The sequence below is a fragment of the Vanessa cardui genome, chromosome 12, assembly GCF_905220365.1.
Source record: "Vanessa cardui chromosome 12, ilVanCard2.1, whole genome shotgun sequence".
NCBI classification, from domain to species: domain Eukaryota; kingdom Metazoa; phylum Arthropoda; class Insecta; order Lepidoptera; family Nymphalidae; genus Vanessa; species Vanessa cardui.
Genome location: NC_061134.1, coordinates 1,693,465 through 1,715,847, shown reverse-complemented (window position 1 = coordinate 1,715,847; position 22,383 = coordinate 1,693,465). Strand labels below are relative to the sequence as shown.

The 22,383-nt window shown below is 31.7% G+C and overlaps 2 protein-coding genes across 3 annotated transcripts in view; both read right to left on the bottom strand.

Moving 5' to 3' along the window:
• The window catches only part of LOC124534078 (unconventional myosin IC), a 60,712-nt gene extending 53,243 nt beyond the window's left edge, over nt 1-7,469 (bottom strand). Inside the window, exons 1-2 of one of the 2 annotated variants that reach the window (XM_047109744.1) lie at nt 7,451-7,469; nt 7,124-7,289 (exon numbers count right to left, since the gene is read on the bottom strand). In XM_047109744.1, coding sequence (XP_046965700.1) covers nt 7,124-7,230 — 107 coding nt within the window. In that variant the 5' untranslated portion in view covers nt 7,231-7,289; nt 7,451-7,469. Of the gene's footprint in view, nt 1-7,123; nt 7,333-7,450 lie in introns of those variants that run through there. The other variant, XM_047109743.1, reaches the window with a different exon arrangement.
• A 2,012-nt stretch (nt 7,470-9,481) lies between these two features.
• On the bottom strand, nt 9,482-19,384 carry LOC124534485 (aspartate and glycine-rich protein). Its single transcript, XM_047110387.1, has 5 exons — nt 19,204-19,384; nt 15,128-15,840; nt 11,538-11,657; nt 10,431-10,637; nt 9,482-9,786 (listed from the first exon to the last, which is right to left on the bottom strand). Exons 1-5 carry the CDS (start codon nt 19,222-19,224, stop codon nt 9,588-9,590), a joined length of 1,260 nt encoding a protein of 419 aa, XP_046966343.1. The 5' UTR covers nt 19,225-19,384; the 3' UTR covers nt 9,482-9,587.
• Between the last annotated feature and the right edge of the window lie 2,999 nt (nt 19,385-22,383).

Genomic DNA, 22,383 nt, shown 5'->3' with positions numbered 1-22,383 from the left:
ATCCATTAAAACATATATTAATAACACTAGTAACTTATATAGGTGGAGTAACAGGATTACTTATAAATCTAACGGTGGGATTTAAAGAATTACTGATATATCCCACACACATAAGCTATGATTAAATATCGCATGAATCATACCTCAGATCCTTATGTGTCGCGTCGAGATGACGAAGCCGGTTTTATTTTTAAATTACTCATTTCAAAGATATTGATATTTTTGAGGATCTATACAAAACGATTTGTTATCTATACTTCTATAACTATATTACAAATGTGAAAGTAACTCTGTCTGTTCTTTGACGACCAAACCAATGAACCGAATTTGATGAAATTTGGTATTAAAGCAAATTTGAACTACAAGGAAGGACTAGGCTACTTTTTGCCTATTTAATTTAACGTTTAATATAATTCACTTGGTGGTAGGACTTTGCAAGCCCGTCTGGGTAGGTAACAACCACTCACCAGTTATTCTACCGCCAAATAACAGTACTCAGTATTGTTGTGTTCCGGTTTGAAGGGTGAGTGAGCCAGTGTAACTACAGGCACAAGGGACATAACATCATAGTTCCCAAGGTTGGTGGCACATTGACGATGTAAGGAATAGTTAATATTTTTTACAGCGTCATTGTCTATGGGTAATGGTGACCACTTACCATCAGGTGGCCCATATGCTCGTCCGCCAACCTATACCATAAAAAATGCAGAATTAGGAATTATTATTCCTAAAAAACACTACAATCCCATAATACCAATTCGCAATCAATACTGGACTTAACTGCCTTCCTACCTTATTAATAAAAGTTATCTAGAAATTGCAACATTGTCACACATGACTGTCTCTTTCTTACGAATGTTAAATTACTGATGTTAGAAAGAGAGATCACAACGTCGGCGTTATAAGGCCGTCAGTGTTTTAATTTGTCCTTTCCCATAGGCCATAAGTAATGTTAATTTACCTTTAACCATCTGCTTTGAATGATAATGTTTACGAGTAAGGATAATGAGGAAAGCCATTGCCATTATCGTTAGCGCAAGTATGTGTTTAGTTTCTTTATGTTATTTTATCGTTTGCTTATTTACTCGTATACAAATATATATTAATAATAGTTAATTATAATCATCATAATAGTGAAAACATGTTGCTAATAACTGCAATTAATAAAGGTTTTTTTTTTGTTTATTCATAATTAAGTTTTATTTATTTATCATTAGTTTTCTATGTTGTCTTGGGTCTGGGTGTTTGTGGTACCGTCGTTACTTCTGATTTTTCATAACACAAGTGCTTTAGCTACTTACTTTGGGATCAGAGTAATGTATGTGATGTTGTCTCATTTATATATTATAATATTATTATCATTTTTTTTTATTCAGGGCTTATTTATAAATAAAGATATATATATTTTTTTAATAGATAAAGAATTTGTGACATTTCAAAAACCGTGATAGTTAGTGACTTGGTATTCTTACAGATAATATGTTTCTGTTGTTACTTACAAATATCGATTAAAATAAATTACTAAGAGGGCTTCTGTACAACAGACATAATTTTCTGTCGACATAATATTACTCGCACTTAATTTATTACTTTAGTTCTAAGTAATAAATATTAGCTTTACTTTCATGTTGTCCCGAACAATTTCGGTTAGAGCATTTCCTAACTTACTGCGCAGATATAGTGCTAAGTGTGTGGGCAAACACAGGTGCACTCTGCATTCCCGTATTCTCATAATTCAATAAGACAACTCAACCCGAGTGTTGGTAATTTCGCAGTTAAACTCTCTTCCGAAAGATTAACGTGCATTAAAGATACTGAGTAGTAAAGTAAAGTAAAGTAACAGCCTGTAAATTTCCTAAAGTTGGGCTAAGGCCTCCTCTTCCATTAAGGAGATGGTTTGGAACACATTCCACCACTCTGTTCCAATGCGGGTTGGTGAAATGCACATGTTTTCCTTCACCGCCGCTGAATTATAAACACAAATTAAGCACTTATAAACAGTGGTGCTTGCCTGGGTTTGAACTTGAAATCATCGGTTAAGATGCACGCGTTCTAATCACTGGGCCAAGTCAATGACTATTCAGTAATGTATTTTACTACAACCAGGCAATGTCTTCGGCGTTCTGAGCAAGCCACTGCATCAGCTATTCTCAAATATTCATATCACAAAGGTTTCTTGACTGATGTTTAAAACGTTACAACAGAACTTACATCATTGTAATAAAGATATATCGAATGGCATCATAAATTAATTAACCTAGAATGTCTATTACTAATACAAACTTCTCAAATACGCCATACAATCTCATCAATAGCGTTTTATTTGAACGATACAGGGGTTTCAAAAATTTTAAAACATTTTAAATATATTCTTTTAATCTATAATTATAATAAATGAAAATAGTACTAAATGTACATTCTTTTTTTATGTCTGTAATTATACAGAAAAAGAGTAATCATTTTAATTTACTTTTTTCTCGATTGTGAAGGAAAACTAATAATTGATATATCCACGCTACTTTCCCCCACGTGGGGCTATAAATCAAAACTTTTTAAAAAAAAGATAGCATCTACCCAGTGTTTACACTTCACGGACTATTAATTTATGAACCGATATAATTTATTGATATGCTTATTTCAAGTATGCATTTAGTGATTATAGAAAGGAAGTTAAATAGTGAACTATATAGGTCTTCTTCTATTTAGCATTTATCAATCCCGGCTATATGCAGGGTCTGCCTTCCGACTAAGTCTACTCCACTTTGCACGGTCTTTAATATCGTTCTATGTGAGTCCTTATAGCGAACTATATAGGTAAATCGTCTAATTCTAGATTTAAATATAGTGATTGTTAGCTGAATTTATCATCACATAAAAAAGAAAACCTGCGGTTTACTTCCGCGAAAGTTAAAAGCCTGTCCCTACGAGGAGTTAATTAAAAAAGTAGTCAATGTCTTCCACCAGGACTCAAACTATCTCCAGATCAAATTTCATCTAAATCGGACCAGTGACTTAAGCGTATGGAGGTAGCAAAGTTACATTCGCATTTATATTATTAATACAGATTAAAAATAATTAACACTTTTGACAGTAAATGTCTGTGACAAATGTGACCAGTGGCGGATTTACAAATCTGCCGCTAGTAGGCTATTAAATTTTTGTCGTCCCTACTTTTTTTAGCAACATTTATGATTTGTGTTCTATCGTCCTTATTACATCGGTTTTTTCCCGTTATTAGTATGATTATAAATGTGTATACATATAAGTATAAGTTTTTTTTTAATTTCTGTAAGATAATAACCAATTTGGACTAAATTATCCGCCCCTCTAAATCTGCCGCCGCCCTAGGCTCCAGCCTACTTAACCTATTGGTAAATCCGCCACTGTATGTGACATATGACATCATCTCAAATATATAGCAACTGTGTTTTCTATAACGTCCCTAAAATTGTTTTAAATAATCTTAAATAATCATCTTGACTTGTTTCTTGAACTTATACAAGTTTACCTTCCCTGTAACCTCTACCGTGTCAACCCTGACGTCTCTGAATGCACGTTCAATTAAGATAAATTCCCGATAAATTAGGCCCACAAGGTTTGTCATACATATGTAACATAGTGCTTTCATTGATATTTGTTAGCAATCTTTTCACGTAAAATATGAGTTATTACAATCGACAGTCTTTTAAATAGAAACGGAGTTATTTGTTAAATGCATTATTTTTATATGAAACACAAGAAAGGAATTAAAAAGAAAAAAACATTTTTAATTTTTTTTAAAAGATAAGTTGTACAAAACCTTAACCTATAAGATATAAAACCTTATTATAATAGAGGACCAAAAATATTGAAAATATATAAATCAAAGACAAATTACTAATTTAATTGCGCAAACAATACGGTGTTAATATTACAAAATTGTTAAGCAATCGAAATTATTCGATTCACATGATTGTGTAAAATATTGAAAATATAAATTGAAACATTTATTTTTCTTTTAATTAAGTTAGCGGTTATTGAGTCTTATTATCAATTTACATATTTGGAAATATTTAGTGTTTTTGAAAAAAAAAATGTATTACAATCACTATCGTTTGTTTGATTGTTTGTTGTTTGTTGTAGACACTATGTCTACAAGTAAAGTAACAGCCTGGTAAATTTCCCACTGCTGGGCTAATGCCTCCTCTCCCATCAAGGAGAGGGTTTGGAATATATTCCACCACGCTGTTCCAATGCGGGTTAGTGGAATGCACATGTGGCTGAATTTCGATGAAATTAAACACATGCACTTCACGAGGTTTTCCTTCACCGCCAAGCACGAGATGAATTATTATAAATCCAAATTAAGTACATATATATAGTGGTGTTTGCCTGGGTTTGAACCCCAAAATCATCGGTTAAGATGCACGCGTTCTAACCACTGAGCCATCTCAACTCCTTGTAGATACAAATACTAGCATTAAAACTCCAGAAAAGTTCTTATTCTAAGTGCCATGCGATATTGAAATGACAGTTTTAGCCTATCTGACGCCATACCAAGGCGGCTCATATTTTAGGTTACGTGATATACAGGTTAAAAATTACGACTTTTAATTTTATAATATAATAAATTGAAAATTTTGATTTAGAGGCTCAAAGAACTTTTTTTTAAGTATATTTAATTTAATAATTTGTTTTACACTACCGAAAATACCCTATTATAGCTTAACTTTTCGTTTATCTTGTCAAATACCGAAGATAAGTATACAAATCGTTATAATCGTTAAATATATATACTACTACGTATCAGTAAGGCTTTTATTTGTAATGGTTGCAATAAAATTCAAGATAATCATATTATATTAGCTGGTGTCCAGGACTTTGCCCGCTTGATAGTCGGTTTTATTACACATTACTATTTTTTTATGTTTTTTTTAATATTTTCACTGTCTTTGCATTTTAATGAAATAAAGGACAATAATACCTACTTTTATCTTTTCACTGTCATTGCATTTTAATGAAATAAAGGAAAATAGTACTTCTATGTAAGACCATTGTGTTAAAAACACGTTTCCTAAAACGTTTGTAGTAAATCATTAACATCATCATTACATAGTATAAAACAAAGTCGCTGTCGTCTGTCCGTATGTATGCTTAGATCTTTAAAATAACGAAACGGATTTTGATGCGGTTTTTTTTAAATAGATTGGAAAAGAAGGTATATTTTTATAAATTTCTAATGTGATGTTCTAACTAAACAAACTCTGTAGTATATTAAGTATAAGTATTGCATCCGTGCGAAGCCGGGGCGAATCGCTAGTAGGATTTAAAAAGATCTCAGTGTTAAGTGTAGACAATCATAGAAACTTGTGAACAGAAATATTTTATAAATCTACTTGAACAAATAATATGTTTATTCTTTTAAACTGTTAATAAAATTAATCTCAGAAGTAAAATCTTGAGTGAATTATTATAAATATCAAGAAATTATATTAGTGAAAGATATTTTTATAACCCGCCGTCGCATTTATTTCAAAAGCAATTATAGATAAAATATTTCATATCAAAACAGATAATAGCGTACGAATGACGAATTTATTGACCTTTTAAATTCTCTCAAGTACAATTTATAGTACACTACCCGACTCGGTATATAAGGCTTCGGAGCGGTATAGGTATAAGGGTTTAGATTATACAACTATAGTACGACACAAATTAGATGTAGCATCGGAAAATGCAATGAAATGAAAATCAAACCGATTATTGCCGATTTACACGACCAATAGAAATAGCTCCCTATCGCGCTATTCGACGCTATTGGTTGCTATAAATTCCCGCGTCAGTCCAACTCGAGATAGCAAGTGCATGTAAATCGACATGGCAGATTGAAGAATATATTAGGTCATATGACATTACAAGTTATTACGTTTGTGTAAAGATCATAATCACATGAGAAATAAATATTGATAATTTGGTATAGTACTCAATTCGGATGTGATCGGTTTTACGAATTATGCCGACGCTACATCTAAGTTGTGTCGTATTATACGCTTGTTGCTAACTAAACGTCATATTTATTAGTGTGCGAGTACATAGTATATAATTATTGGCCACAAATACAGCAAGAGGATGATGATGATTGGTAATAAAAACCAAAGAAAATTCATCTTCATATTTATTCATTCATTCATAAGCACTGGATATTCCTCCGTCACGCTCGAATGGTTTGCGGATCTATACTTCAAACCAGTTGTATTTGACACTTACGTGGGCCGTATTCCATAGACGTAGGCGCAAACGATAACACGCGAATCGAATCCGATTAATTGCTTACAAAATACAGATAATCATTTATTAATACTATATGACATTAGAAACTCTTTTGATCCTTTCCACCAAGTCTGGCACTAGAACCTTTCTCTTATATCTGTCCACGTATATGCTTAATATCAGGATTATCAATTCTAAATTGTACAGTTAAGAAGCAAACCGTAAAAACAAACGCACTTTTGTACTTATAATATTATTAAGGATAAAGATGCAATCGTCACCTAGAAAAAAGCATTAATTTTAATGTTTTTTTTAATGACGCTTTCGCCCTCTTTATTAAGATATCATTGCTATCGGCTTTTCTTATAATATGCTTAATTTTATTCCTAAGTATAACAATATACTGTTTATCTACAACGAGGTAAACTTTTCCTGTAAATTTAGTAACCCGATTTCCACAGAAGGTAATATCTAGTTTATATTTTCCGTAACTACATTTCTGCAGCTATAAAAATAGATTTCGGCGTTTTTGATTATGAATTAATCAGAGGTAAATATCAAATAAAATATTTATATGGGTATAAAATCATCGGAGATATTTAATAAAATTACATTTACAAGTAAATAATACACTCGATAGATAAGGGCTTACGTAAGCGATATTGTTGTATCATTTATTGCTTTATTAGCGATAAAAATGTATGTCTTTGGTCTAACTCTAATGGATTTAGAAATTATTCAAGGACATTTAAAAGAAAACCCATAAATTAAAAAAAAATAACCAACATTAAAAACTTTTTTTAAGCATATTTAAATTATCGTCTCCAAGAACGTATCAAATTCGAAATTTAAATAATTCAAAAATATAACTTACGCTTTATTAGACGGCGTCTGTAACGTATTTTCTTCATTTCCATTAACAACTACAACGGCCGAAGGACCAGAACTTTCCGCCACTTGCACTGAGTCTAATTGCGTCATTATAACAGTTTTTTAAGCACTGGCCACTAATTGCTAATCTGTATTTATCCTTCCCCTACCTTAACAAAAAAAAAAGAGTATCACATTTATTTTTTAATCAAAAGGAAAGACAAATACAGATTAACATTAATACACATAAAAACTAAAAACACTGTAAGTAATCCGTTATTAATATTAAAAAGTATTTTCTCCTATTTTCTACAAACGTCGTCCAACTTACAAGGATGTTAGGCGGAATGGCTGGTTCCTTGGCATACTCCAAGTAGATAGGTTTAATCATTTTATCATATCGTTAATTGCTCGCTTATAATTTACGTTCTTTAAAGATATGATTACTTGAATCGATTAGAAATCGCGAAGGTTGTTGGATATTTTTGATAAGTAATTAAATATATTATTTTACAGTTACAGACTAAACATTAGCTTAAGAAAACAGCGATCCCTTGCGGATTTTGTATAAATTTATATTCAATTATGTATTTTTGAATTAGGTATAGGCTTAGTAGAATAATTAAGATAATTTTATGCTTTTAAAGTAAAAAGGCAATCATTCAAATTATGCCTTATGATGATACGCCTTCGTCCATTAGCATTTTAATAAAATATAAGCATTGTAAGGTGGCGCACATGGGAAGTGGGAGGTAAAATATATTTTTATGCTCTTTGTGACAGTAATGTTTGTATGTAGGGTAATCTCTGGAAGTAACGATCCAATTCTGATAATACCAATTTTTTTATTAATAAATAACACCCATGCGTAGCTGGGGCGGGTTGCTAGTAATAAATAATAAGTTTTCTGGCAACCTTACATAGCGTTCATAAGGGTTTAAATTCGTAATCTGATGCGAAAAAGAATTAAAAAATTGTCATATGAAGTCGAAGTCATAATCCCATAAACAAAACGATCGAGTAAAATTAAACCTAGAAAGCTACTAGATAGATACTTTTTTTAGTGATTTTTTTGAATTTTAATTACAATGAAATTATTTAATTGTATTATCATTTATACGTAAATAATTCAATGAACAAACTAATTATCAGTACAATTTATCGTTTACAACATGATTAATATTAATACATGATAATTGAGGATTACAAGATATCATTAGTAACATATTGCTCCAAATTCGCTTTGAAACCTTATTAGTACTTTGTCATTGGCTCGGGCGCTCGCTTGTCACTCGGTCAACCTTCGCTTAAAGACAACAATTATTAATCCATTATTATGTATTATAATTAAAAACGAAATCGTATTTCAAGTTTCGCAATTGCAAAAAGTCCAATATTTAAATCAATTACTCAATCTTTATTGGTATTAGTTATAATTCTCGTGTATATGGTGAACACCCAAAACGTAAATTTGGCCTAACAAAATATATGAGACAACATCACATACATTACTCTGATCTCAATGTAAGTAGCTGAAGCACTTGTGATATGGAAATCAGAAGTAACGACGGTACCACAAACACCCAGACCCAAGACAACATAGAAAACTAATGGTAATCTACATCGACTCGGCCGGGAATCGAACCCGGGACCTCAGAGTGGCGTACCCATGAAAACCGGTGTACACACCAATCGACCACGGAGGTCGTCAAAAAGTTGAACACAAAGAAGGTTATTTGCGATACAATTTTCAATTCAATTTTCTTGGTGGTAGGGCTTTGTGCAAGCCCGTCTGGGTGGGTACCACCTACTCATCAGTTATTCTATCGCCAAATAACAGTACTCAGTATTGCTGTCTTCCGGTTTGAAGGGTGAGTGAGCCAGTATAACTGCAGGCACAAGGGACATGACATCTTAGTTCCCAAGGTTGGTGGCTCATTGACGATGGAATAGTAAATATTTCTTACAGCTTCATTGGGTGATGTGACCACTTACCATCAGGTGGCCCATATGCTCGTCCGCCAAGCTATACCATAAAAAAAACAATCAGAATTACAAATACGAAAACGTCGGTCAAAACTGTTTTTTTAAATCGATTAATGTATAAGATCTCTATTTTAACAGTTTCTAATATTACGTAATTTTTCTGTGTGAATATAAGAATTACATTTAAAAAAAGTGTAATTGGATTAATAATTATTATTATTAACAGATAATTAATGTAGTTATGTTTAATAGGAGCTAGAAAGCGTATTAGCAATTTTTTGATCCTTAAGTATTTTAATATCAAACTCTCATGAAACACAATTTGCTTGTTTTTCTCAAAACATACTTAAACGTCATAAAAATAAATTGAACTAAAATTATTTGTAAATTTTTAATCTGTTTCATTAAAGTACAAAATATTTCATATCAACGGATATAAAGGCGGGAAAAATTTGGCGGGAATTTTAAATGTTACGCCGTATCTAAGATGGCTGCGCTGTTGTCTCAGCTCTCGTTACTATTTCGTCTTCCCGTTGAAATAAGTAGCTCGTGGAAGGCGTGGTACTGCTGTGTGTGTAAGTTCCTGGCTGGTATGTTATTATCTGACTTTGGCCGGATTGATTCTGCCCGTATCGGCTGTCATATGGTTGCGCTTTTCTTTTATCCAAGTTGGCAACGCCACTGAAATAAAGAAAATGTTGACATTAGTAAAAATTAAAATAGTTTTTTTTAATTCCTAATCTTTCACATTATATACATATACTTTTAATTAAAATGTACTTCATTTTCGCAGTGATAGAGGTAACGTAGAAGTAATTATTGGTACGGTAAGCAAGAACGGCAATCGACTATTTAAATTATATTAAATAAAAGCAAAATATGCATAATTAAAAACACGCTTTTTAACAAACTTTAAAAGGGGAACAGTTAGTATATATCAATCAAATTTTAGATCAATACTTTCGGATATACTATAATAGTCAGAATTGTGATCTTTACATAAGCGCTTTAGAAAAAAAAAGTCACGTGACATTACTTGTATAAGGACTGAATATGACCACTAACTTCACACGTTTATTTATTTATTCTTTAAAAATATTTCTATTATAATAATTATAAAATTTTAAACGTGTTCATGAACTGGTAACCAAAATTAAGCACGTGGATATACTTGTTTCAAATCTTAATATTCAATTATCTCACATGTATTAAGTAGGTCAGCTCGGTACAACAAAGTTTTGTGTAGTAAACTTATGTTAGAGAAATCCTTTTTCATATAGCCAGAAAATGTCAATTTAAGATTTTGAAAATCTATCACGCCATACCTTTGATCTCTATACGGTCTTCGTTCGCCAACATTCCGCCAGCCACTAGATTGTCCGTATCCAACATTTAAGTCCTGGTACCCATCAGCATATCCACTGGCACCACGGTATACTGGGTATCCGCTGTTGCCACTTGAGTATCCATTATTTCCGCTCGAATAACCACTGTATCCTACATTTTGCCAACCGCCTCCAGATGTAACAGGTCTGAAATTGCAAATGGATTTTTTTATTTATTTACAACTAGTTGTCCGCGGCTTCTCCCGCGTTTAAGGGGGTTGGTTGTCATATGTTAGGCAAAAAAAGTAGTCCATATCCTTCCTGGGACTTTAACTTTGCTTTATACCAACAACAACAACAGCCTGAAAAATTCCCACTGCTGGGCTAAAGGCCTCCTCTCCCTTTGAGGAGAAGGTTTGGAACATATTCCACCACGCTGTTCCAATGCGGGTTTGTGGAATACACATGTGGCAGAATTTCTATGAATTTTGTCACATGCAGGATTCCTCACAATGTCTTCTTCACCGCTGAGCACAAGATGAATTATAAAGACAAATTAAGCACATGAATCAGCGGTGCTTGCCTGGGTTTGAACCCGCAATCGTCGTTTAAGATGCACGCGTTCTAATCACTGGGCCATCTCGACTCATACCTTATACCAAATTTCATCAAATTCGTTTCGTTGGTTTGGTCGTGAAAGAGCGACAGACTGAGTTACTGTCACATTTTTAATATTATAGTATAGATAAGACAGACTGGAAATCCACAAAGCAATACACCTAGTATTGCTGCCCATTTTAATTAGCACTGTAAGAAATATTAACAATAATTTACATTACAAAGACCTCACTTGAGCGTATCGTTACACTGACTCAGTAACCTTAAAAATCGGACCACAATATTATTAAGTATTGTGTTTTGTTTTATTTTATCAAGTGAACTATTCTAATTATTGTAGGGCCATATTATAAACAAATATCATCCAGGTCATTAGAAACACAAACGACTGATGCCTAAGAATTTATGCATATCTATAATCCTTCGAAAGACTTGGTTTCAATTTAGGGTATAAATGGCATCTACAGAGTTTTTTATTTTATGTATTACCTAGAGTATTCCCGTTGTCCCCACGAACCAGCATCTGGTCGCCCTGACGCGAAGTAATAACCTCTGCCGCCTGCGTCCCATCCTGACTGACCGCGATACGTCTCGTCCCAAGGTCTGAAACTGATATGACTAATTTTATTTCCATGATTTGCTCAAAATGCTCCTCTATTTCTCATCTTAGTCCAAAAGTGTATAAAAGAAGATTATTAAGGTTTGAATGGAGAAGAGAGGCTTTACGCAAACCAGTATATTATAATTTATACATACTCATCTGTGATTCTTCCGCCATATATGAATATCTTGTATTAAAATTGAGGTATATTTTTGATTATAATTAATCGTTGTATTCAATGGACACGGAAACAAAGTGAGGATAATTTGTAATAATTATATCTGTTCTTGCATCCTACGTCATATAAAGGCCCATTTGTCTGTCCACCTACCCATATTATATAAAAGTAATGCCACAAAAATGTCTCAGCGCTTACTGGCGATTTATTCCAGGCAGCCTTCGAGCTAGGATTTTTTTAAAACTCTAGTAATTGTAATTGTATAGTAACAAATATTTTATTAGCCTTATATTGAACAGTAAAAGATGCCTTTACCCAGAAGTGGTAAACATGACTGTAGTACCAGAAGTTTTCAGGTATAATGATTTATTACACAACAAGCGGCCCGCTCCGCCTTCGCACGGGTGCAATGCTCATACTAAATATATTACAGAATGTGCTTTTTACGACATCACTTTAGAAACCTCTAAAATTATCAGTATTTCTCTACAGTAGCATTTCACATATAAACCTTCCTGTTGAATCAATCTATCTACTAAAATATCGCCTCAAATTATTTGGTGTAATTATAAAGATCCAGTGGCGGATTTACAAATTTGCCGCTAGTAGGCTATTAAATTTTCTCCGCCTCTGACTGGTTATAGTTACTGTTAGTTCACAACCATATTAATTACATTTATTCTGAAATTGCAACTTTTAATTAACTTAAAATTTGTGTTCTATCGTTCTCATTACATTTTACCGGTTACTATGATTATGAACTAGGTGATATGTCTGCCAGTTACAAGATTATTTTTGCAACCCGCTATGTAGTGACGAGTATACGGATTACGGACGTAATGTGTATACATATAATTATTTTAGGTATTTTTATATCTTTAAAATGAGAAAAGCGGGATAAATTTGCCGCCCCTCTAAATCAGCCGCCCTAGGCTTCAGCCTACTTAGCCTATTGATAAATCTGCCACTGTAAAGATTAGCACAGACAGCGATAAGCGATTTTGTTTTATACTATGTAATGATAATAATGTACCCTGCAGCCAAATATACACGAGATCATTATATACTCAATAGCATATTAACAATTTCCTTAATAGCTGAATTTGCATAATAATATAATAACTAAATAAAAAATGATTACCGCTACAGGTCGAAAACCTTCAAAATATTCTTATCAGCATTAAGTTGTTAGATTCGAGGCTATTTATAACAACTTAACTAAGATGACGACGTATATTCTTAGTAATTTAATAATAAAACAATTATGTTAGTTTTAATTAATTTACTTGTATTATTATCAATTAAACACTTGCAAACGCACTTAACAATTTTAATCGTGTTCAAATTGTAGGATAAAGCTGGTTATAATAAGACGCTATTTTTAATAAATAATTAAGTAAATATTTTATAGTTCTATATAATAATAATATATATTGATTTTTATACATCATATCCATATCCAATTAGTACCAGATTCTTAACTCTTCGTGTGTTTGATATATCTATCATTTCCGATCTATAATGTATACGGAATCTGTATCCTGATGATGTATGACAGATATATGAACAATATTCTATCGTTTTCAGATATAGTTACGGATACGAAATTATTTCGGATTGTCCGACTATTTCGGATAGTTTCGGTTAAAAAATTACAAAATATTAATTTGACTTCATTTGTAGGCTATTGTTTAGTATTAGATATAATAACAGAAATACCGCTAATAAGCTTTACAGTATAATTAGTTACACTTTTATTGGTTAACGCCGGTCCTGAATAAAGATAAGTTTATATTTATTTTATAATAATAAATCTACTTGAGTCAACATTACTGTTATTTTCTTAATTGTACTTATTTATTTACTTAATTGTATTGTTAATATAAATTATTTAATAATTATTGTGTCCAATCGTATGTAATTATAGACGCTAATAAATTTAAATACACACTGAGAGGCGTGTATTTGTGATCGTAAATCTTTGTTTGTATAAAAAACATGGGATTTATTGCCGTATTTATTAATTATGGCACAGCCGAGGTACGTGATGAATTCAACTTGTATTTTTTTTTTTTTATTGTATAGTTTGGCGGACGAGCATATGGGCCACCTGATGGTAAGTGGTCACCATCGCCCATAGACAATGCCGCTGTAAGAAATATTAACTATTCCTTAAATCGTCAATGTGCCACCAACCTTGGGAACTAAGATGTTATGTCCCTTGTGCCTGTAGTTACACTGGCTCACTCACCCTTCAGACCGGAACACAACAATACTGAATACTGTTATTTGGCAGTAGAATAACTGATGAGTGGGTGGTACCTACCCAGACGGGCTTGCACAAAGCCCTACCATCAAGTGTATTATTTAACGACATTTAGGATTTATAAATAAAAAATAATTTAGTAACGACATTCAAAATTTAAACACGAACAAACAAGATTAACTCTAGTACTTTGTTCGTCTGGGTACTTTATACAATGTATAAACGTCAAACTTGTTTTTATAATAAAATCTATCAATAGATTACTTCGGATAATCTTGGTTGATTTTTATAACTGTAAAAGTTATTATTAAAAACTTTTGAACATCACTTGAGCCTATAGATAACATGTTAGTATGTTTAGTGTCCACTGAATCCAATGAAATCAATTATTTATTAATTAATATTTTTAAAATATGAAAAAAAGCTTAAATAGGTGAGCAAACATTTTGAAAGAGAAATTAAATCAAATACCATTCTATTTCATTTGTCATTTTCACCAATTTCAATGAAGGAAATATTCAATAGAATATAAAATCAATGTCGTCATCACAGGATGTAACCGTTACAATAATCCGTTTCCATTATAAACTGGTCATTCAACATGTGGATAATTTGTAACAATTTCAGGGGAAAGCGTTGGAAATTCGACTATTGACGTTTGACGCTACAGTGATATTGGATTTTCAATGTCATTGTTCGCTGACCTGATTGAAAACTAACGGTAGAAAAACATCATTGTTGATGTCAAAATATATGCTACGATACTCAACTAGAACTAGTAGGTATTTGAGATAATTTCCATTATATACAGTTTTATTATTATGTACCCTGAGATCTGACTAATTCAGTAATAACTATGATAAACAATTTGTATTTTGCTGGTATTTTTATAAATTGTTATCAGATAATATTCAGCTCTATTAATTCCTAAGGCTATTGGCATACCTACGGTAAAGTAGCGTTTGGTTGATGGTGATATAAAAATATTTGTAGTTTCTTGAAATCAAGGACAGATACTTAATTATGCAACTTACCTTTCATGTGGACCTCTTCCTACTCCTGGACCGTAACCACCAAACGAATCGTCGTATCCAGTTCCTCTATTATATCTATCCTCGTAATATGGTCTTCTGTATCCCGAACTGCCATACCCGTCGTATCCTCCACCATAATCATCATATCTGTCCGGATATCTATCATAGGAAGGTCGTCTTGAATACGGATCGTCGTAGTATCTATCCCTATCGTATCTATCCCTGTATGGATCTCTTAGAAATCTATCGTAGTAATCAGGCCTATATCTGTCTCTGTCGTCGTATCTATTCTTGTGTTTATTTCTCCTACCACTGTAATGTTTGTCCCTATCCTTGTCATCGTAGGAACCTTTCTTATCATCATTATCATCATCCGTTCCATTTTTATTTCCATTGTTTCTATCGTTGTCATATCTTCTACCGTCATCTTCGTCGTTGTTTTTATTTCTATCGTGTCTATTGTTGTAAGTTGGTCTATTAGATCTGTGGTCGTCGTCCCTGTCGCGTCCCCTGTCGTAATCGTCGTCGTCGTCATCGCATCGCCCACACCTTGACGGCCTGTCATCTAGCCTGTCATACGGTCGTCCGTAACCATATCTTTCATAGTAACTCCTTTCTTGACGGACCAAATTCTTTGCCGGGCTCAAGATAGCAGACAATACACTTTCGCTTTGTTCTTGACACTGAACAATGCATACTGCTATCGATATAATCTGAAACAAAATATTCGACACTATTCAAATGTAATCTAAAATAACATCAGACATTCAATGTCAGCATCAATCTTTTTCGAAATTGTAACTTATCAAATAGTTTTAAACGGGAGATTCATTATATGATTTTCACACATACACACACACGATCATACAATTTACATTAAAAATTTAATACTCCTATCCAAATTTATCATTAGTCAGCAAACAGACTACATTTATTTTCATCTATGTAATTTCGATTATCTGATGACACTAACATACCCATAATAAATACAGATAATAAAAATAACAAAACTTCTTCAAATTTTGTATGATACGTCACCAAGCGCTCTACAGCTCAAAATAAGCAATATAACAAAATATATGACATAAATAATTGTCCGACGCGGTTAAAAAACCTATTTTATTTAGTTTAATTCGCATTAAAAAAAGTGTTGAAATACAAAAGCAGAGCATTTCACTGTCCAGTTGCATGCACATTGAACGCTTACTATACAGTGACAAATATATATATTATATAATATAATCTCATAAATACGAACATAATATTACATTCGTTGGATACAAAATAATGCAATCAAATATGGCTTTTAAAATGATAAATTAAGATTGATTTTCCTTTGTCATTTTTAATTTATTTTATACTGTACTTCTTTGTGATAACATCAGTCAATTCTATAATCGGTTTGCGTTGCATCAAGTAATAATGTGCTTTTTAATAGCGCTGGTAATTAGCGTTTCGCTTTTGTTTTTGTCGTTGTTTTGTTTCCGGCATTTGTATCATCTATTCACACATTTCGTAATATGATAACATTAATATTTTCATCATCTGAAATGAGTTTCAGTGTTAAAGTGAAGTGAATAATACAATATTAATAAACGTATTTATCAATAATGTTGGCACATTTTTGACATTATCATATCAGATATAGATGATTTAAAAATGTAGGTAAAAATCATGTTTATACATTTTTCTAACCTTTTCTTATTTATCGCATATGTATATTGAAAATTGAAAAACAAAAGTTGAACAAAATATTTTTTTACAAATTATGATTATAACTTATATGATACTATAAAAAAAAACTCTTTTTTAATAAATATATTTAAAATTTATTAAAACCATATATTTAAAAACATTTTATTTAATATATTTCTTTTATCTTTGACAATTAACATACTTAAAAAAAGAAATATTTTACATAGACGTAAATATTGATGTAAATATAACAAATAAAAAAGAAGCTAATATCAAAACCCCGTGGAATACTGGCAAGACGCCTAACAAAATTAAAGAGGTGTAATTAAAATTTAAAAGGTACCACTCAAAGCACCTAGTACGTACACGCTATTGTTATCATTTCTGGTTTAGTTTTATTGTTCTATGTATGAAATTTTGTCAGACAATTAATCTACGATACTATGAGTAGTATAATTAATTTAATGTGGACGAAAAAAATCACAATAGTACAGTAATTACCCCAAGGCCTGCATTCGGAGCCCTACGTGACATCATTCCATTGTTTTCAGAGGTCATGCTCGATGAGTGCAATTGTGGGCATTTACGTAATATTTGCATTTATTACTTATTTTTATATTATCTTTATAATTATTTGTATACACTAGTTTGCATTTAAATAACTGTTAAAATCTATGAGTTTGATGGAAAATAAAAATATTCTTTAATGGGCACGTAAAAGCATTTTTTTCGGTTCAGAATATATACCGAGAAGAATCAGCATGAATTTATGTAAATCATAATGTCGAATATATAGAAAAAGTATTTTTATACATGCTTGTCGATAAAGTTAGACATGAGCATGTCTGGTCATGATTGCAAAGAGTCTTTCAGTTGGTTATTATCAATTTGTGTCCACAATACCAACCACAATTTTTTGTGCATTTTCTGTCCTTGTAATCACACTGAGTTTGTCTAATATTTATCACTAGAACGGTCAAAATTTAAAATCAAACTGTACTTTATGCAAAAAGACCTTTACAAGCACTTTTGAATCGTCAATATAAGGATCAGTGTCAAATGTGAAACTACCACTGGTCCGTAATGTAGATTCGACCGAGAAGAATCGGCAAAAACTCAATAGTTACTCATTCCCAACATTTCAAATACATTTTTTTAGTTGAAATGTAATCATATGTAATATATTCTGAATACCCAAAAGTGTTAATTTTCCCTTTTTATTTATTACCTATAGAAATATATAATTCATAATTATATGTTAGAGATGAAGTTCGGTTTAGTAGAAGTAGTTGAGTTTATGAACTTTGTATTAAGATCATACTATAATTTCCCGTGCCATTTCTGTTGTATTCGTTGATCCTTTATTGATTGATTGATGATGATGAAGTTAATTGATAATACCAAAAACGCCTACTAAATTAAAAAAGCATTATTTATTTCATTGTAATCATATGCGGCGTTTCAAATTGTTGTATAATTACTGTATTGACGGAGACATATGCTTATAATATCGTATATATAATACTTTAGAAGACAAACAGTGTTCTATTTCACACAAGTTTTTTTTTTAATAAAATAAAATCAAAGTTAACTTTAATTTTATTTTATTTTAAATTTAATTTTAAGTCGCAGTGATTTGAAATATCTTTTATGAATTATAAATCGTCAGTTTAAAGATTTTATTGAATGAAATACCACCGCTGTTTTGGAATGTTGATACAGAAACTTTATGACAAGGAGTTCAGTAGTTACTCTTTTGATCTAATTAAATAAATAACAAAAGTAAGTTGTGAAAAAGTATTTTAAATTAATCTTTGTGTATTAGAATAACTTATCCCAAGTAATCTTAACTTCGTAAATGCATGGTATCCGAGTTTCAACTGTATAAAATTATTATTACAATGTCGTAAGGAGTTTATTTACATACTTGTACTGACCGCTTCTCTGCCTACTTTCCTACTTACTTTTGTGTTTGTACTCTTATAAAGCCATTTTAGCTCAAACTCAGGCAAGTGATTTTATTTTCAACTTAATAAATCTTCTTTTAGACGCAAAGTTCGCACAATAATATTGCAGCTATACGTTTAATGCTGTGTCTAATTAATAAAAATAGTACGATTACCGAAATCATGTACGTTATTAAAAAAGTTTGTTTTCTTGTTAAATAAATAATTATTTTAATGCTGATATTTACAACATATATATTATCTGTATCTAACATAATATTTTCGATTATTTTGCGATTTGTATAAACAAAACATTATTCATATCATCGTTTATAACAGCATATTTATGGAGTTATTGCACTGATAAAATTATTGCTATTATTTAAAAATATACAATTTAGTACAAAAATATCTTTAAAAAGAGTATTTACTTACCAAAATCGTAAATCGTTCCATATTGAGACGAATGCACTAGTGCATCCCAGCACAAGGCACTGACCGCATGCAGAACCTGTTTACTATAAATAAACAATATTGTATAGTCTGTCTATTTGCTACGCATTTTTTATCTGTGTTTGTTTAAAAAAATCAAATGACGCTAACGTCCCGCGACTGCGTATAGCGAACTGGGCATCGGTGCCTGCGTCCGCCACTTATAATAATTATAGCAATTGTTTTTTGTCTGTCCGTCCGTTGAGCCTAATGTTGGATGTATTGAAGGTTACACATGGTAATGGTGCACGCCATGGGTAATTGTGGGTTACATGGCTTTTGAAGTTCGTTATGGTTGGTGGAGTATTTCATGCATTAATATTGTCAGATTTTCAGATTATATGTGAATCATAGCCTGATAAGTCAATTTTGAAACAGCTAACTTAATTTTATACACAACCTGAACAAGGTTGCTGATCCGGACAAAGAGATGCCAAATATATAATTATTATATTAGAAACACGATTATAGATTGTAATAAATAAGTTTATTTGTCGTGTTGTGTATTTCCTGGTCCTAAGGCTTTGTGTAAGCCCGTCAATGTAGGTACCATCTAATCATCAGATATTCTTCCGTCAAACAGTAGTATTGTTTTGTTCTAGTTTGAAGGATAAGTGAGTTAGTGTAACTACAGCCACAAGGTCAGTGGCGGATTTACAAATTTGCCGCTGGTAGGCTATTAAATTTTTGCCGCCCCTGCTGATTTGATATTCAATACGTTAGTTTAGTTTTAAAGCATATATTGATTACATTTTCTCCGAAATTGCAACTTTATGATTTGTGTTCTATCGTCCTCATTACATCTGCTTTTTCCCGTTATTAGTATGCTTATGAAATAGGTGATATTTCTGTCAGTACCGGTGTATTTAGTGACAAGTATACGGATTACGGACGTAGTGTATACATATAATTATAAGTTTTTTTTATTTCTGTATGATAATAAAAAAAATTGGGCTAAATTTGCCGCCCCTCTAAATCTTCCGCCCTAGACTCCAGCCGTCTTAGCCTATTGGTAAATCAGCCACTGCACAAGGTACATTACATTAGTTCTCAAGGTTGGTGGCGCATTGGCGATCTAAGAAATGGTTAATATTTTGACAACACCATTGTTGCGGTTCGATTTTCGTCAGCACGTCCGCCTAGATGTATCATTAAAAAACAATCCTTTTTTTAGGATAAAATTAAAAAAAAATCAGGAAGCTTTTTTTAACGATAACCTCTATATGCAAAATTGTTACCAGTCAATTAATTAAAACACGAGTTAAATCAAATCGCAAACTATACTGTACTGACTGCCATAAACATATTTCTGTAATTTTTACCAGTTTTATATTTTATTTGTCAAAATTATATTAAATTTTATACTTAAAACTTAGTTATTGTCCATACAATTGAAGATTGGATTAAAAGATATTGTTAATGATTGCGAGTCTTAATATTTTTCTTTTGTTATACGCAAATTGGTCAAGAACATGAGTGAGGGAAAATCATTTTATATACAAATTGTGTTTTAAGCATTTCTTGATTCGTTTGCTTCGTTTTATAGTATAAATAATTTAAAAAATATGTATGTACAAAAAAAAGTTAATTTAAATAATCGATCGACTGGAAGACCACAATGGCGTGCACTTGGAGAGGCCTATGTCCAGCAGTGGACAAAAACGGGCTGATGATAATAATGATGATGATTATGCTCGACTGGTTCATCTTACACGAATAAAACATATTAAAAAGGTTTTATATTATTCTTTGTTAGTAATGTATTAATTTGGTGATATGGCTTTGACTTGGTTAATAACAAAATATTACCAAAATAAAACCAACGTTTTGAATTGTTTGTTGAAATAACTGTTCTCAATATAACAAAAGCTAGCATTTGTCTAATATAACTTATATCTATCTGGTTAGCTATAAAATAAATAGGAAGAGGAAGTGCTATTGTTTTCGACCATTCGCCGTTTCCATTATACTTTTAAAAACTATAATATAGTCAATATAGCCGATATATGACATTTTCCAATGACGAAACAAGATACTTTTTCACTAATTAAAAATAAATACCAGATATTATTTATAGTATCGGCAAATTGAATCATATCAATTAAAAATCCAAATTATTTATTTATTTTAACTCCTCCTGCCATTTGATTAAACTACAGTTACAAGTGTATACAACAACAACAACAGTCTCCCACTGCTGGGCTAAGGCACCCTCTCCCTTTAAGGAGAAAGCTTGGAACATATTCCACCACGCTGTTCCAATTAGTTGAATACACATATGGCAGAATTTCTATGAAATTAGAAAAATTAAATTATTATTCTTCACTATGTTTTATTTAACCGCCGAACACGAGATGAAATATCAGATACAAATTAAGCACATAAACAATTCAGTAGTGCTTGCCTGGATTTGAACACACAATCATCAAATAAGAGACACGCGTACTAACCACTGGATCATCTCGGCTTATCATACAAGTGTATACTTAAAGAGATTTGTAAATGTAGCTCTACTATATCAAAGTCCTTAAAATTTTAAAAAGCTTGGTCAATTTAGTTCATATGCAATGTTCAACAACATATATTTGATATGACGATGTTTTCTAAAACGTCGTATATCCAATGTGCGTGAGATAGTAACAGTGATTGCCCAAATTAGACTTCGTAGCCTTAACATAATGATTGTAATTAATGATTTATGTAGTGTGTATTGTACTTTGGACTGAAATCTGTCCAACAAATTGTTCGTCTACGTTATTTACAATACATCAATCATTAATCACGTGTCATATAAAATATCTTTGATATTTTATTCATTTTTATCTTTTCTACAAACTGATTCGTCACTCTTGATTATAATATTATCAAGTTACATATACATATATTACATATATAACTCAAAGGTGACTGACATAGTGATCTAACAGCCCAAATCACTGAACGGATCGGGCTGATATTTGGCATGCAGTTAGATGCTATGACGTAGGCTTCCGCTAAGGATGGATTTTGATAAATTTCACCCCTAAGGGGTTAAAATTGGGGATGAAAGTTACTATAAATATTCTTAAATTTTCGACTGATTGACCTGAAATTAATTTCAGGCTATTATATGTATATATTAAA

Coding starts and splice junctions, on each gene's coding strand:
- LOC124534485 (XM_047110387.1), bottom strand. CDS start 19,224: ATGGAACGATTTACGATTTTG. Junction 15,841..19,203: donor TGGAACGATTTACGATTTTG/GTAAGTAAATAC, acceptor ATTTTGTTTCAG/ATTATATCGATAGCAGTATG. Junction 11,658..15,127: donor GGAAGAGGTCCACATGAAAG/GTAAGTTGCATA, acceptor TAGTCATATCAG/TTTCAGACCTTGGGACGAGA.